Genomic DNA, 16828 nt, shown 5'->3' with positions numbered 1-16828 from the left:
GAGTGCACACTTACTGAGCTGCATCTTCTGATTGGGCTTTTATTGCAGTAACAGTCGTGTCCTCGCCAGCTTCGTGCCCTTTCCCATTGGGGATAGTGTTCATCTCGGCGGGCTCCATGGTTTTAGAATGAGAATTTCTCTCGACCTTCAAGTGTGTGTGCCTGAGAGAGGAAGATCAGTGTAGTAAGCGCCGTCTCTTCTCTTGTTAGAGCTCTATAAGAAAAAGACACATAAGAGCACATATTCATGGAGGTGGTCTGGTTAGCCGTGTAAAAATGGAGCAGTGAAGCTATGTATTACGTAACGGCTCGAAATAGGATGAGATTAAGACTGTGATTTTTTTCCAGTTGTGACCTGTAACAGAAACACTGGTTATGAAATGTGACATGACACTTCGAAATCAACATAACATTGATTTCTTAAAGGGAAAGTTCACCCAAAAATGAACTTTTATCATTTACTCACTCTCGTGTCTTTCAAACGTGTATGACATTTATTCTTCAACAGAACACAAAAGATATTTTGAAGAACGTTGGTAACCAAACAACATTGGCCACCATTGACTTCCATTGTATGAACACAAAACCACAGAGACGTTTCTCAAAATATCTTCTTATGTGTTCCACAGAACATAGAGTCATATACAGTACATTATTTGAACAACATGATGCTAAATAAAAATTTTCGAAGCTTTAATACATAATCCGGCTGAAAAAAGCTTGTGCAATGTATAGTTGAAAGAAAATAATTGCTTTAATTTATCAATTAATTTACCCATTTATCAACCTTTTCCGTCCAGCAAATGTAATACAGACGAGTTTTACAATTAATTCCAAAAAAGGCAATAAAAAAGACACTAAAACCACATCAAATGTAATCATTCTCATTCAAAACTTTAAGCTTCCTCTCTGACTTTGGCTCTCTGTATTTTTCTCCCTTTCTGTTTTTCTCCCTTCGTACATCACAAACCTGCTCCATCAAAGCCTCTGAACAGCTCTGTCTCCATTAACAAATTAACTTCGCTGAACAACAATCTGCAGTCTCTTTCCACCAGAACCGTGAATAAGTAGTCACTTTCCTGACTCGACCAAGGGCTGCCCACCTCTCACATTTCACTATACAGCTCCTGATGTCTCTATAGCTGTTTTGTGGTCTCTTCCTGCCTCTTTGGTCCTCGGCTCCCCGTGGCTGTTTATGATGAACCTGCTGGAGCTTGGAGCTCTGAAAGCACAGGCTGTGGGTCTCCAGGCTCTCCCTTGGCCCCCTGGTGTCCCGAATCCTGGTCTGAAAGGCTGGTGCCCAAGTATCACATTAGCCACAATGCATAAACTGAAGTAAAGGGAAAAGGAGGGGAGGGAACCTACACTCCAAACCAGCAGGCCCATTGAAGAAGGCCATGAAAGCTGACGGATCCAGCCATAACCAGCTCAGAACCAGTTCTGGCCCTCTTTGTCTATTCATCTGACTTTTTTAAACCGTTCGCCCATTCCTTTCCTTTTAATTAGCAGAAGCTCATGCTCTCTTCATGCTTGGAGCTTTAGGCTGGCATAACCTCAAGTACTCTCCTTCAACTAGGTTTTCTCTCCTCTGATATGTCCCCCGCTCTCTTCCTATATCTCGGACCAAATGCGACCGTTTGAGATTTAATATTCGAGAAGAAAATGAATGGGTGTGAACTCTGGAAAGATAAACTCTGAACGGTCTGTTCGGGTCGCGTCCAGCCAGCGATCTGCCACGTTACTCAGCTTGCTGCTCAGCTACGGCCAGAGCAATGCGGTTGGGCAGCAAAGCATGGTACGCAATTGTGCATTCTGTGTGGTTTCCTGGGAACAGGGCTGGAGGAACAGAAGGGTGATTGTGCCAAGCGTCATTATACCAGTGGGGCCTCCTCGGCTCAAACTCGCCGGGGCACTCGAAGGGCTGAAAAGGTAATTCATCAGGCCCCTAATTGAAAAAACAGGGAACCCTAAATTCAGGAACAGCTCATGAAATAGGAAGCAGACCTATGATGGGGGCAGAGGTTTGTGCCAAGGATGCGATAGCCAAAATGCTCGACGGAGAACCCCCCTGTCATTCATCCAGCTCGCTAACCAGACAAGCTCTAGTCTGCGCATAACAAAGAAATGGTAACACGTGATTGGCTGGTGGAGTTCAAAGCTTTGGGCGGAGCCGGTGAGGTCAACCCCAACCCTGCTGTCGCATATGCATTGACGTCACTTTCCCACGTGAACACGCCAGGACACGCCCCCTAGATTGGTAAAACACGCAGCAAAATGGCTGCTTTCAATAGGAGAAACAAAGAAACCATGACTAAAACAGACAATTATTTGCTGAAATTAAAAACACTCGACGGTGACCCTTACAACTTACAAAGGAACCAGGTGTCCTTGGAAACTGATATGTTGTGCGGAATTGCATTTTCTGATATTGCAAGCAGACATTTTGCTGAGTGTTTTGCCACTCAAGGGAGCGTGTTTTGACGTGTTCACGTGGGAATGTGACGTCACGTGCATACCCTCTATTCAAAAGCATAAAAGCTAGAACATGCGACGACTTTCAGCCGAGTTGGAAAAACAGAAATTGTTTTCATTCTGCGTCCATGTCTGGCAGCTGAAGTGACTCCTAAACACAGTTTTCTGCCAATTGGGTCATAGCTTACGTCTCTCGAATAATGAAAAGTTTCTTCACAGATTAAATACTCCACACAGTATTAGCCTCCTAGATTGATGAGGTTAAAGCCGCATTTCAAAACCATGCACCACACTTCCAGCGTAATAACAACACCTCCCTACTAACGTAACAATGTTCCTCAAAAGAGGCCAGAACATGCTCATCTGTACTCATTACTCTGCATGACATCAAGCAGTCACATGCACGGAGCATGAAGAAACACAACCGCTGCGACGTAATGCATCAGGAGCTGATTTAGCTCAGTGTTTTAGCGAAAGGCACTTATTAGAAAACAGCAAACGAATGTGTTTAAAGTGTCCATAAATAACTGTTATTAAGTCTGAATCATCCCTCTCCGTCACGAATTCACCACCAGCCTCTGGGAAAACACAAGTGTGAAAGAAAGAGAGAGAAACAGACCGGATTAGAGCAAGAGGTAGAAAGAGAAGACGGACAGAGAGAGGAAGAGATTAAGAGTATCTAGTGCAAAACTCACTGCCATGACGTGTGGATGGTTGCCAGGGTGGTCCTATGCAGTTTGCCCAATATAAATCTAGGGGATTTTATCATATCCAAAAAATATATATTTTATCCACCACACAAAAATCTCTTCATTCATTGCTTCAAAAAGTAATAGCACACCACGTCTCAACAAGCTACACAATTTGAGATATAATTCATGTCTGCAGTATAAATGGCACAGGATGAGTTATATGAAAGTTTAAAACCTGCAGTTTGTTCAAATTCCAAACCACACGCAATAGCAATATTGCTTAATATGGATGCACATTACAGTCTCTCTCCTGGGAACATTGCTAAATGTGGGCATTGGGTGAAAGTCCTACACGTACGCATAGTAAGTGGGTGAAATCAACTCTTTATCCAAAACCCGCAAAATCCTATTTACTTATCCTTGACAACCGAATTGATCTTGCGGACATAAAGAGATGCACAGGGAGAGAGAGAGAGAGAGAATAAAACGTGGCACTCTCACAAACTAGAAAGGCAAGCAAGACAGCTGATGCAACATCACAGCAGCAGTGACGTGGGCAGAGCTGCACTGGCACGTCACTCAGTCCAGAGGTTTACATAGCAGTGGAATGTTTGCCTGTTGGCTTTCAGATGTGCGTGCGTTGTGTACGTGGTTTCGCATCCTGCTCTCCGAAGTCAAAGCTAAATGATCCCTGCTGTCTGATTACTTACAGTCATACCAGCTGTGTGTACCTGGCACACACACACACACACCTCTGCTATACACTTCATTAAACCTGCACTGTAATATCCAGGCTAATTGCACAGTCAAAGGCTCCTGGTCTTTAATTAACCGATGAAGGATATGGAACTGCTGGGTAGCAGTGAACATCCGCCTGTCCACTCCATCTGGAGTATAATACCAGATTATCTGTGTTCTGTCATATTCACCATATTCCAAGAAAAAGATTCCCATTAATGAAACTAGACTAGTATTATATGCATTGGGGAACTTTACACTCGAAATAAAAAAATGATGGGTTCTTTCAACATATGGTTGGGTAAAATATAGAGAAACTTAACCAGTGCTTTAAATGAACCTAAAAAAGGTCGACATTGATTTGACCCAACCATGGATTGAAACAACCTAGCATTTTTTGAGTGTGAGAATTGCAACTTGCAGAAAAGTAGTTTAATAAACAAAATATACATTAGAACTTCACTTCAAAAAGTAAATGAAAGCAGTTAAGCAATATGTGACAGAAAAAGGCACAACATCCTTGGCCACATGCGGTTAAGGAGATGTTCCAACTAAAAAAATGATGTCATCACATACCCACCCGCATGTTCTTCCAAACCTCTATGATTTTCTTTATGCTGTGGAAAACACAAGCAGTAGTTTTGAAAAGTAACCATCTGTAAGCAGCTGTCTGCCTATCCGATCATCCATACGATCAATTTCTATCCGATCAATTGGAGTAGACCATACTATATATGCCAATTTAATTATATATTGTTGTTTTTGGAAGATATATAAATTTGCCATTCTTACCAGCTATATAAATCTTACATACAGTATTAATGTTTACCAAAGTTTAGTGTTCATAAAACAAATAGAAAACATTATCTCCTATTGTTCTTGGTAAACATCCCCATTTCTGAAAAACAGGTAATACTGTACAGCACTGTACTTATCAAACACATACAAAAAGATTCTGTGTTTTTTGAGTATGTGTTTACCACTGGGCGGATTAAAACAAATCCATGGATATACAGATGCCTGAACATCCAGAACCTCCATTCGCTGTCAAAAATAGCACAGCACGCTCAAGTCATTTGACCAAGGGAGAGGTATAGCGCCAGCATAACACTTTAAAGAGCAGGCGTTCTGTCAAGGTTACTGCTTAAGCGTGTGGATCCAACCATCAGCTGTTTGGGGAATAAATCAAGACGCAAGCAAACACGTCAAGGCTGAAAATACATTTTACGATCCATACAGCAGGTTAGCATTGGATATTTACATTGTTCAAGCGTGATGTGAATAAGAGGGAAGCACAAGACAGCCCAAGGCCTATATGGATGTCAAACTGAATATAAATATAAAAACATCAAAGAGAATGAAGTGTGCTTTGTAATCACTTGCTCATCTCTACTACCTCACATCAATCCTTCAGTATCCCTTCACTTGGATGGATCATGTGAGGACCCTATAATTCTAAGTGATCACTGAGTGCATCTGGATGACAGAGAACTGTGCAAAAACATGACATAAAAAACATACATACATACATAAAAACAACATGGATACTAGTACAGATACATAGTAATACAAACTAGTTTATCCTGGTTATGTCACGGTTCTCAGGGTGAGACACAGAGACAAGGACAGAGGACCCAAATGCAGACAGCGGGTAAGGGGTTAACACAAACTTTAATAATAACTAAAAATACAAAACAAGGACCCACGTGGGGGAACATAACAAAACATAGCAACACGGACAGGAACTAACTAGACTGAAAATAATAACATTTGACATGAACACTGTAAACTAAACTAACTACACAACAAGAACTCACCACAAAGACAAACACAACGCAACAGAACAATGATCCAGCACGAGACAGAAGACACAAGGGCATTATAAAGGGGATAAATCAAGAGTGGACAGGTGCAGGACATGAACTAATTAACAAATAATAACGAGGAGACGAAAGGGCGGGAACAGAGACGCCACACCGGAGAGTGGAAGACCAACAGGGACAAAACGTCACTCTCCACATAAAACAAGAGGTTCTATCATGGTTCTGCCACTAGGCCAAGAAAAGCAAGACAAGGTGGGGCAGAACCATGACAGGTTATTGCATTTTTGTTGCTGGCGCAGCTAAGTGATCAAGGCAGGCTTGCTGGTTTTTAAGCATGCCATGCTGGTGACCAGCAGCCAAAATACAACATTATGCTGGTGTTGTCATTAGGGATGCTGAGGTCACACTTATTGCTCTTCAACTAGAGAGTGTGTACTCACATGGTGCTCTGTCACATGTGCAGTCAAAGCGGCCTGGCAGAAACAAATGTAATAAATTCCATGCAGGTTCTCTGTCTCATCTCAGACAGATGAAGAGTTTTTTGTATTTGCGTGAGGAAGCATCACTGGCATTAGACTTCGGGCATGGCAGACAAGGATTGGTCTACAGATCATATATTATGAGGATGTGGCCTTTTTCTTCTGGTCTTTTCTCCCTCCACCCAAACTGTTCTGTTTGTTTCCCCAGAGGCTGGTGGAGAGTGACTCACTGGTAATGTGATTTATTTATAGGTTTGTGCTCTACATCCTGTCAGGGCTGCTCAGGTTGCCACACTAAGATCACCACAGGTAGTGGAGAGTTAACATCATATGCACAAAACACTGTAAAGGTAAAACACACGTCATTACAAACCTGCAGTAAGGGGTTAACACGCATGCACATACAAGCAGCTGGCACTGTAAACCAGAGCATCTGCATACTGTAAATTATGCCATATTTGCACTATGACAGTGACTATTGGCTGTTATTTGTATTATCGCTTAAAAACTGCTTTTTTATGCTTATAAACCAAAATTGAAGGGCAAAACTAAAAAAAAAGATTATAAACACAATTCATCCAATAAGGAATATTACTGATGAGAACTTATTTTTTTAACTGCTCATAGTGTTGTTATACTTAATGAAGGCAGTATACAGTAGTGGACAAAACTGATGTCTCTGTTGATGTCAACCAAAGAATTGACCCACAACAGATGCATAAAAACCTTCGGTCCAGGCCCAGGAGAATGACTGATTTAGAAAGAATCAACAAAATTTGAATAATTCATTTTTTTCTGAGGGATTTTCTATATCTTCAATATACTGGAATAAAATGCATTATCTGATACACTGTAGTTTGTCGGTAGAATTTCTTTTTTGCTGCCTTCAACTTGGCTTCGCTAGTCATTTCAACTTACTATTTTAAATTTTGGCAAGTGGTTGAGTTAATGTGCCTTATAAAATAAGATGAAATTTCTAATTTATTTTGAGCGATGTTTCACAATGTGGCTATTTCTCTTCTGAGCCGATCAGCTCTTTTCAATCTCTCTCATTCAATAGTCATTAACAGATACTGCAGGTGTACATGCCGAAAAGAAAGAACAATGAGCTGCTGTTGGACTTTAATGTTCAAAAATGTTTTGGATGAAAATCTAGTGTGAAAAAGTCTCATCCAAAGGCACGTGACAGATTAGAAGTCTAACTAACAAGTACTTTACTAAGAAGTAAATAAATAAATAAATGAGTAAATGTCAGAACTAAGTAGGGAAAAAAACGCGATCTGCTGGCAAGCCGTCACATAAATCCACACTCCATAAGACGATGAAATGAAGATGCATGAAAGTAGTGATTAGATGCTGCAGCTTGTCTGTGTTATAGTTCATGCATTCTATCATAAATCACTATAAAAAATGTATTATGCTAGCCGTAATGCAACAATGTGTGTTTATCAATATTAATTATAGGCAATAACCTTTGAGAACCAGAAAGTCCAAATACTGCTTGTCTTCATTTTCAAAAGTATAGTGAATCAATAAAAATAAAAAAGAGGGATTTTTTTATGTCCCATAATTAAAATCTTGAACACTTGAATCTCTTTAGTTAATAGGGTGGCAGCTTCCTGGGGAATGGTGAGGGGAAATTGGCTGCTGAAGGAGGGCTGGGTGGGACCAGTGGGGGCATGGACAGGCTGGGCGGGACCAGCGGGGACACGTGCAGGCTGGGCGGGACCAGTGGGGGCATGGACAGGCTGGGCGGGACCAGCGGGGACACGGGCAGGCTGGGCGGGACCAGTGGGGGCATGGACAGGCTGGGCGGGACCAGCGGGGACACGGGCAGGCTGGGCGGGACCAGTGGGGGCATGGACAGGCTGGGCGGGACCAGCGGGGACACGGGCAGGCGGGACCGGCGGGACCAATAATTTATGAATTATTGTATTGCTGTTTAATTGCTTTTTTGATTCTCTAAGGAACATAAAAAGCAGTTATTCAAACTTGAAATATGTAGAAAACAAACAAAGAACATCCAACATCAATAAAACACTCAATGGCTTCAGGTAATACCACAAAGAGTCTGACTAATGAATCTTACGCGGTTAATGATAAACTTTTTGAGCGTGACGCACTTCAGCACAGCTCTTCTTCACCGGTGAATCATTTAAACGTCTCTAATTGGTCAGAATATTCATACCCTGAACTTAGGGGTGTTCGGTTACGGGTTTTTTGGAGTCAACTCCGATTCTCGACTCCCACTTTTGGAGTCGACGGAATCGACACTTCGACTCCATTTACTGTCATTCAAAACGGGCTCAGGAATACGAATATAAAATAAATGAATGAATTTCAGCTTGGGAACGTTGGGCTGGCAACCAATCTCCAAAGTCACTAGCAAATACACATGCATTTGCGCATCTAACACCATCATATAGAGTTTTTTGTGCTGTCAGACCAGTTACTCCTTTCTGGTCCTAAACCAATGTGGTTTTCCAAGCGCACGCAGCGCAAGGAGATGACGGCCCAGGTCTAACCGTAGCTGTAGACTTATGGTAAAGCTAAGACATTTCGTTTCCTTTATTGTTTTTATATTTTTTTATTGCATCGATTTTGGAGAGTTACAGTTACACAAATGAATATGTTTTGTACGTAAAGACAAAAGTTTCATTGTTTTGAATTGAGGCTCCGTAAATGTGCGCTAAACAAGCCTAAAACATTTATTTATTTTCGTTTAAGAGTTTATATATTCACCCTCACTTTAAAAAAAAGGCATTGAGCCTACCTTGTGTTCTTTTCTTAATGTAACTCATTGCAAAATAACTCAAAATATCAACATGTAATTTTAAAACCAACAAATATGCTATAATAATAACCTAGCAACAATAACTTAATATATGATTTGTGACTTCCTGACTGTTGCTGATTTTTTACGTTTTTAAGCTGGATGAAACGCTTTATAATTTGTTTCCACCAACTTGATTTTGATTTGTGTCCAGTTATGCGCACAGACTCACATTTAAGCATAGCGCCACGCTTTCATTTAATGCAACTTACAAAGTCTTAACAGTCGTTTAGAGATATAAAAGCTTGAAGAGGGACAGACGAAATATAGGAGAGTTTTTAATACGATTTTTTTAGAATTTAATGAGATCGGATTGAAGGTGAAGAATGAACGGGAAACATTGCGTGTACTTTTGTGAGCGAACAAGTAGGCGTCGCTCATGCTCTGATTAACGCAGTGTTTTGGATCGGCTGTAAACGTGTACAATCAGAGAGAGTGGAGGTATGACTTTTACCTGATTGGTTTTTAAATGTTATTCGTTGCTTTGCACCAATCACAAAGACAATGTAACCGATTTGAGTCAATGACAACATAAAAAATTACGGAGTCGTCGAGTCGATTCCTGTTTTGGAGTCGATTCCGACTCTAGGGACATTAAGAGTCGAGGAATCGACTCTTTTGGAGTCGACTCCCCATCCCTACCTGAACTTGATTGGCTGTAATGCTCAAAGCTGAAGCTGTAGCAGAGCAAAGAAGCTGTCATCCACATTCGTTCATTTTCACCTAAATCTTATTAAGATTGCGACTGTCATAGCTAGTTTTTTATTAAGCATGGACTATGCATTTTTCCTCTTTTGTCTTGAACTTGGAGAGCAGATTTGTTCACCTTGTTGTCATTTTTTCCAAAGCCTCTGTTAATTTCCGACCCTGATGTAAACAATGTATGTTATGTTGGGAACCGATTTACTATCTGTTAATGGAGCCTAACATAAACTTACACAATTAAAAGTTGTTTAGGAATCCTAAAGAGGTAAACTTATTTCTTCCTTCTAAAGTTTGTATGAAGTACACCTGCTTGGAATGTTAAAAGAAATAGAGGATCTCACCCAACACTGTTTATATTGATCTAAGGTTAGAAAACGCTGGGAAAACTTTACATTTACACAACATTTAAAAGTGTAACGTTAGAAAGTAGGTAGATAACGCTATAATGGTATGGTTCAACAAAAAAACGTTCCTGGCTGGGTCGGACTTGAAATGGCTAGCAAGCAAGCGGGTACTTTCGAATATTCCATTTGTTTAGCAAATTGCAGCGGTCCATTTGAGTCTTTTCTCTCTTTCAAAATAAATCTCAGATTTCGCGCTGTACAATCCATCGCACAACTTTTTTTCATATCTCATTCTCAACTAGACTCGCTTGAATTTTGTGTGCGGTGACGTCACGTGCAAGCATGGGCCCCGAATGTCAAAATAAAAGCGTTGTTCAACAAAAAGTGAAATCAGATGTCAATCAACATAAGTAGCGAATCAAATTTTGGTGTGGCACCCAGGGTGGCCAATTGGATGTCAGGGGTGTTCAGTGCCACCTTGGACCCCCTCTGGCTCCGCTACTGGCACCAATCCAAATTCGACACACATCATAGCGGTTCATTTAAATCCCCATTCATTCTGCGCTAATCTATTGCTTAGCGGCACGCTGAACTTTAACCCTCCCTCCATCCCCAACTCCACATTTATATCTGTCACGGGTATGGCAAGAAGAACCCAAATGCAGGCAGGCAGTGATGAAGGGGTTAAACACAAGACTTTTATTTAACAAAACAAAACAAAACACCCTCGATGGGGAAAACGGAACTAAGACAATATATATAGATAAATATAAAACAAAAGACTTCCAACGTGGGGGCAAACAAGAAAACAAGAACAGCAAAAACCAAACGTCATAAACAAAAACCACAGCAGGGCACAACACAAAAACTCACGGATCAACGGACAAGGTATGGACCAGGACATCTGCGTACACAGAAGTGAACGCACATCAAACGTAATACACGAGCAACAAGACAATGAAACAAGAGGGCATTTTAAAGGAGAGACAAACGAGAGATAATTACACAGGGCAGGTGGGAAACATTAGACACAGCAGGGAAGCAATGACAAGGGGCGGGGCCAATGACAAGACACGAGAAAACACATGAGATGTCAAAAACATAAACATGTCATGGCTTTCTCACATAGAACCTAAGGGCTCCGTCCCGATCCTGCCACACGACTAGAAATACAGAACCAGGACGGCAGGACCGTGACATATATCAATACCTGTGGATTTTTTATATTTCTCGTGATTGTTTATTTATGGTTCCAGTTGTTACTAGTTTTGTTAGATTTATTTTCTTGTGATTGTTGTTATGGTTCCAGTTGCTACTAGTTTTTGTTTAATGTATTTATTGGATCTGTTCTGTTACCCCAAGGGGGGATTTTGACTTGCTGCTCTCCCCGCTCTGTCGAGGAATTAATGCATGGATGGGCGCGTGGAGTTTGCCCAGAGCAGAACCATACCACCAACACCAACTAGATGCTTTATTATTCAATAAAAAATTGTTATTTGACGAAGTGGTCCAGACTGAACTGCCATTTCCGGTGTGAAGGGGTCATTATCACTGTTAGGAAGTTATTGTGAAGTGAGAGTAGAGGAGAACACTGAGGCAGTGTTGTGTTGGTCAGGCGCTCGGCAGATGAGGGAAGCCTCCACATGTTGGCATGTCAATCGCAACAATAGAAAGGCATTAGAGTGGTCCGAATCCGAATCGGGGCAGCTCGGTTCAGGTCGGCCCATCAAACGCCATTCTGTGCCTGTCTCGCGTTCCCCAAACAAAGGGGTACCCTCTACTGTTCTCTCTGATGTTTCTCTTCTAAGCCACGTGGGTGATAGCAGAACATCATGAGGGGATGTCACCGTGACCAGATGCCAAATCTATATACTGACGAGTCCTCCGATGAACCCAAGTGACCAATCAGAAGCCAAAGCTCAGCCAATGTCATCAGGAGACACCCAATGAAAGTCAATGTCTTCAGACAAAGCATAGTAGGCATTCATTTCTTTTTCAACAATAACACTATTGGTCATGAGAGTCGTGAGAGACAATGTTTCATTGATTTATTGATTTGTGACTTTAATTGTCACATTCAGATAAATTATTTATCAAATCAGTTGAATAAAGTGCAACATTTATGTGTGTCCATACTGCAACACTCTCAATGTTATGTTAACACACCTTATCCATTACTGCGCAAACCTTTCAGAGCATTACATTTTTAAGTTATGTGCTGCAAAATTTCATTACACACCACAGTATGGTTTAAGTTGAGTTAAGTTAAGTTCAATAAGATCTAGTTCTTCTGTGGAATCTGAATCATGTAATCAGTATGAATGTGTTAACATCCTGTCAATCGGCCAATGATATGGCATGCCGCATGACTGCCAAAAAAAGCTTATCAATTACTTGAATAGTGAATCACGGCACTATTCTACCCACACAAAAAAGTGATGAAACTAATCAACAAGCAAACCTCCATGGAACAAATGGACAAATGACCTGCATGCAACTCAAACATGAGATGATACGACATTTCAATCCTGAGGAAATTAGCCAATTGCAAGCAAATCAATGAGGCAGAACTGAACCATTTTAAGCAACACAAAATACGCCAGACATCTAAAATATTTTGTCATTAGCAATTCGTAATTTCAAACCTCACTAATGCACAATGGTCGCTCACATTCTAGAAGTGTGAATATAAATGCAGTGTAAACACACATAAAGACTTCACACAAAAGAAGTCTTACACTCTGTGTGTTCTTCAACCCACTCCAGACACACAATTGACCCTCACCCTACTGAATATAGACACATCTGAATGCATTTATAGTGGTTTAAATAGGACTAGTGTTAACAGCTGTACTTTGTGTGATTAATCTCTCTCTCTCTCTCTCTCTCTCTATCTCTCTCTCTCTCTCTTTAGCTCTCTCTTAGGCTCTATTGTCTTATTCTATTCAGTAATTACAGGAGCAGCGCACATAAATTAATTGTAACAGGAATCTAGAGTATTAATCAAAGTTATGCGACTTAATCTATAGCTCTGTGTGTGTTTGAAATGAGCAATGCTTCAGACGCGCACTTTTATACTAAAAAAAAACAAATGATCTCTTAATAATTTATACAAATCTTATCATCTCTAACAAAGAGATCTCCTTGAGTAATCTCCTCAACAGAAGCAAGATCAAGCACTTCAATCAGTTTCTAACTGTTTTGCAATGTGGAATTTGATTTTCATGCAATTTAAACTGATAATGTTTGCTTTTCATTTAGAAGCAGGTAAAATACCAAAAGCATACAGCATACAAATGTTATCACAAAGAGTCCAATCTTTCATCTAATAAAGAGAATGTTTCAAATCCAGTACTGTATACTGTATAAGTTTTGACTCCAGGACAATATCATTTTGCATCATATAAGAAATAGCTATCCCAGAACGTCTCAGAACAATAATAATGCCTTAACAATAAATAACCCTTTGTTGAGGCATTTCCTGTTGAGTTGCCTTTTAAACAATTCTGAACTTTATTAGGTTCCCAAATGTCCAAAGGGTTCTTTGCAATGATATTCGGTGTGCTTTGAAGGATGTACAAGAAATAAGAACGAGTCAGAATTTCCCAATTTCTTTTTTAGACCAGTAATATTACTCCACTGTCGACGAAGGATTCAACCGGGGGCCATGGACCCCTGTGGGTCACTGAAAATGTACAGAACAAAAATAGAGTAAGGCTCATGCGATTATTGAATTCCCAACCTTCTAAATTATGTAATCAACATTATATTTTGTAATAATCTTAATGTTAATGTAACCGGTAGAGCATTACTTTAGCAATACAAAAGTTGTGTTCAATTAGGGAACACACTAAATAAATGGATATAGCTTGAATGCATTGTATGTCTTGTCAGTATAATGTTGAGGCTTTTGTTGTGGTCGCTAGATCTGTCAAGGCTGAAAACCCTGCTCTAGACAGCTATGACACAAGAATTATTCTGTCTGAACAAGAACAAGACTGACACTTCTAAGAAGAGGTGGATCCAAAATGACAGGATTGGACAGAAATCAATTCTTTTGAAGTCAAGCTGTGATTAGCATACTCTGTGGTTGGATATACCAAAATCAAGAAATCACGCTTCTACTCTCCATCACATAATCACAGGCTTTAGCACAGAACTTCTTCAGCCTTAATTTACCCTCTCAACCAGCAGACATGCTCTAAAGAGTAAACACACTATATACTCAAGGCAGACAACAACCCTTTTAATCCATCTCTGCTTCACCTTGATCACATCTTCAGCAGCTCATCTGTTACCCAAGCGCTCTGGGCAGATGCTACACAAAGGCACAGGTGCGCAGAACACAAGTAACTCCTATTCATTCATACCACTTAAAACACCAGTGATCTGTTACTTGCGCCCTTTACATCAAGTCTGCTGAAAAAAAATCTTGGCAGCCCTGATGACAGAGACAGGTGGCATTTAAGCTTGATTACTATGAATCTCATTTCTCCAGCAGGCAACCAAGAGTCATTGAGTTTTCTCAGTCGGTTGTGGGTTCAGATTAGTTATATTTTCTATGTTAATATAATGTGGTTTAAAAAAGGAAGCATACTAGGAAACAAAATAGCCGTAAGTTAAAAGCCATCACAACCGTAATCAAAGTCAATTTTACATACATTTAAATACACTTTATACATAATATAAATACAGCATTACAGAATGTATCAGCTGATTTACAGCCATAACTTGGGCTCTAATCACGTGTGTACTGTATTCATATAAATATAATTTGACATTGGCTTTGTTTTAAAAACAAGTGTGTACTGCATCTGGGGCATCATAGGCACGTGCAGCGTTTCGGGCATCATACCTGCAGGCGCCGTGCGCGTCACACACACGCACACACACACACACACACACACACACACACACACACACACACACACGCACGCACGCACGGCACGCACGCACGCACGCACGCGCACGCACGCACGCACGCACGCACACACACACACACACACACACACAGCTCAGCTGACTACAAATTTTCCATTCACACACGCGCTTATCATGCCCTAAAATGCTGCACGACCCCCTGATGCCCTCAAACGCTGTCTAGATAGCCACCACACTAGGATTTGAGACATTAACAGACCGTAAGGAAACTTTCTGCGGTTACTAAGCGACACAAAGTATTTAAACACGGACATTCAGATAAACCTCACAATTATTGACATGTAAATTAACAGAATATATACCTTTTTATAGTGCACAATTTGGTTTATAATAAACGTTTTTTTTTTTTCATTTTAATCAAACTGACTTCAGTCACAAGGACGATATATATATATAGTTTTAAAGCGGTCTTTTAGGTTATAATGCCGTAGTCGAAAGACCAATACTCAAATTCAGACAACTGAGTAAAAATGTGGAAAATTGTAACACTCGATGCATCTTGAATGAATGAAATAAGCAACAATATTAAAAGCGGATAATCTTACCGGCTAGATTTTCAGTCAGACGGTGACTTCTTGAGAAACGTCCTTCAGATGATGCTCTCCCTGTATTCTTTGAAGTTTATGTCAGATAAAACCGCAAATAACACAAAGAAAGCCTGCCAGTGAAGATGCGTGGATCGTCCTCTATACATTACAGTTGTTATTCTTATTGAATCGGACCCCGTGAGACGGTTTTAAAGTGGGCTGTAACGACTCTCTTCAGTTTCCCCGCCTCCGATTGTCTAGACCGAGCAGTGACCAATCAAATGGCTTCATTGTACCTTCGTCGTGCACTGGATAGGACGCAACGCAACGATTCAAGCGAGCGCGTCGCGTCCCGCCGCTCGAATTCCATTGGCCGGCCAGGGCTAAAGGGAACGACGTCACGGACGCTCGCGTGCTGGGTTGATGGAGAGGCACCACATGAAACGTGTATCCTCTCAAATGTTTCAGCGTAATATCACGACTTTGTGAATCATATATTATTAACTTAATGCCTAACCATTATTTAGGTCTGTAAAAATATTTGCATTCATCAATTCGTGACGTGAAATTATAAACATCCTTTTGATATAATCCCACGTCGCATTCTGATGTCTCCCTGCATTCTAATGTGATAAAACACGTGACAATTTTATTCATATGTGACCCTGGACAACAAAACCAGTTTTATGGGTCAATTTTTCGAAATTGAGATTTTTACATAATCTGAAAGCTGAATAAATAAACTTTCTATAGATATATGAGTTGTTAGAATAGGACAATATCTGGCTGAGATACAACCGTTTAAAACTCAGGAATCTGAGAGCGCAAAAAAATCAAAATATTGAGAAAATTGCCTTTGAAGATGTTAATCAGGGGCACTGTGGCAGACCATCCACTCACAAAAATAAAGTTTTTATATATTTAAGGTAGGAAATTTACAAAATATCTTCATGGAACATGATCTTTACTTAATGTCCTAATGATTTTTGGCATAAAAGAAAAATCGATAATTTTGACCCACACAATGTATTTTTGTCTTTTACTAAAAATGTTCCCGTGCTACTTAAGACTGGTTTTGTGATCCAGGGTCACATATAGGCTGTAAAATTATAAAATTGTAATGTTTGTATTACATGCATTTCCAAATATAAGTATAATTTCCAAACTTGAACGTGGACAAACGAGGCCAAAATTTGACGTGCTTTTCATTCATGCAACTAAGCTGCCTAAATCCCTTAGATAATCAAAGTAAGAATATTTAACCAATTTAAGTAT

General features: G+C 40.3%; 1 protein-coding gene across 3 annotated transcripts in view; it reads right to left on the bottom strand.

Moving 5' to 3' along the window:
• The window catches only part of slc38a3a (solute carrier family 38 member 3a), a 34820-nt gene extending 19028 nt beyond the window's left edge, over nucleotides 1-15792 (bottom strand). Inside the window, exons 1-2 of one of the 3 annotated variants that reach the window (XM_057361673.1) lie at nucleotides 15572-15792; nucleotides 15-213 (exon numbers count right to left, since the gene is read on the bottom strand). In XM_057361673.1, the coding sequence (XP_057217656.1) occupies nucleotides 15-118 (104 nt within the window). In that variant the 5' untranslated portion in view covers nucleotides 119-213; nucleotides 15572-15792. Of the gene's footprint in view, nucleotides 1-14; nucleotides 214-1102; nucleotides 1362-15571 lie in introns of those variants that run through there. The other 2 variants (XM_057361676.1, XM_057361674.1) reach the window with 2 other exon arrangements.
• Nucleotides 15793-16828: the final 1036 nt, after the last annotated feature.

This window comes from Triplophysa rosa, linkage group LG20, assembly GCF_024868665.1.
Source record: "Triplophysa rosa linkage group LG20, Trosa_1v2, whole genome shotgun sequence".
In the NCBI taxonomy this organism is placed as follows: domain Eukaryota; kingdom Metazoa; phylum Chordata; class Actinopteri; order Cypriniformes; family Nemacheilidae; genus Triplophysa; species Triplophysa rosa.
Note: the sequence above shows the minus strand (reverse complement) of the source record. Positions and strands in the feature narration are given on the sequence as shown.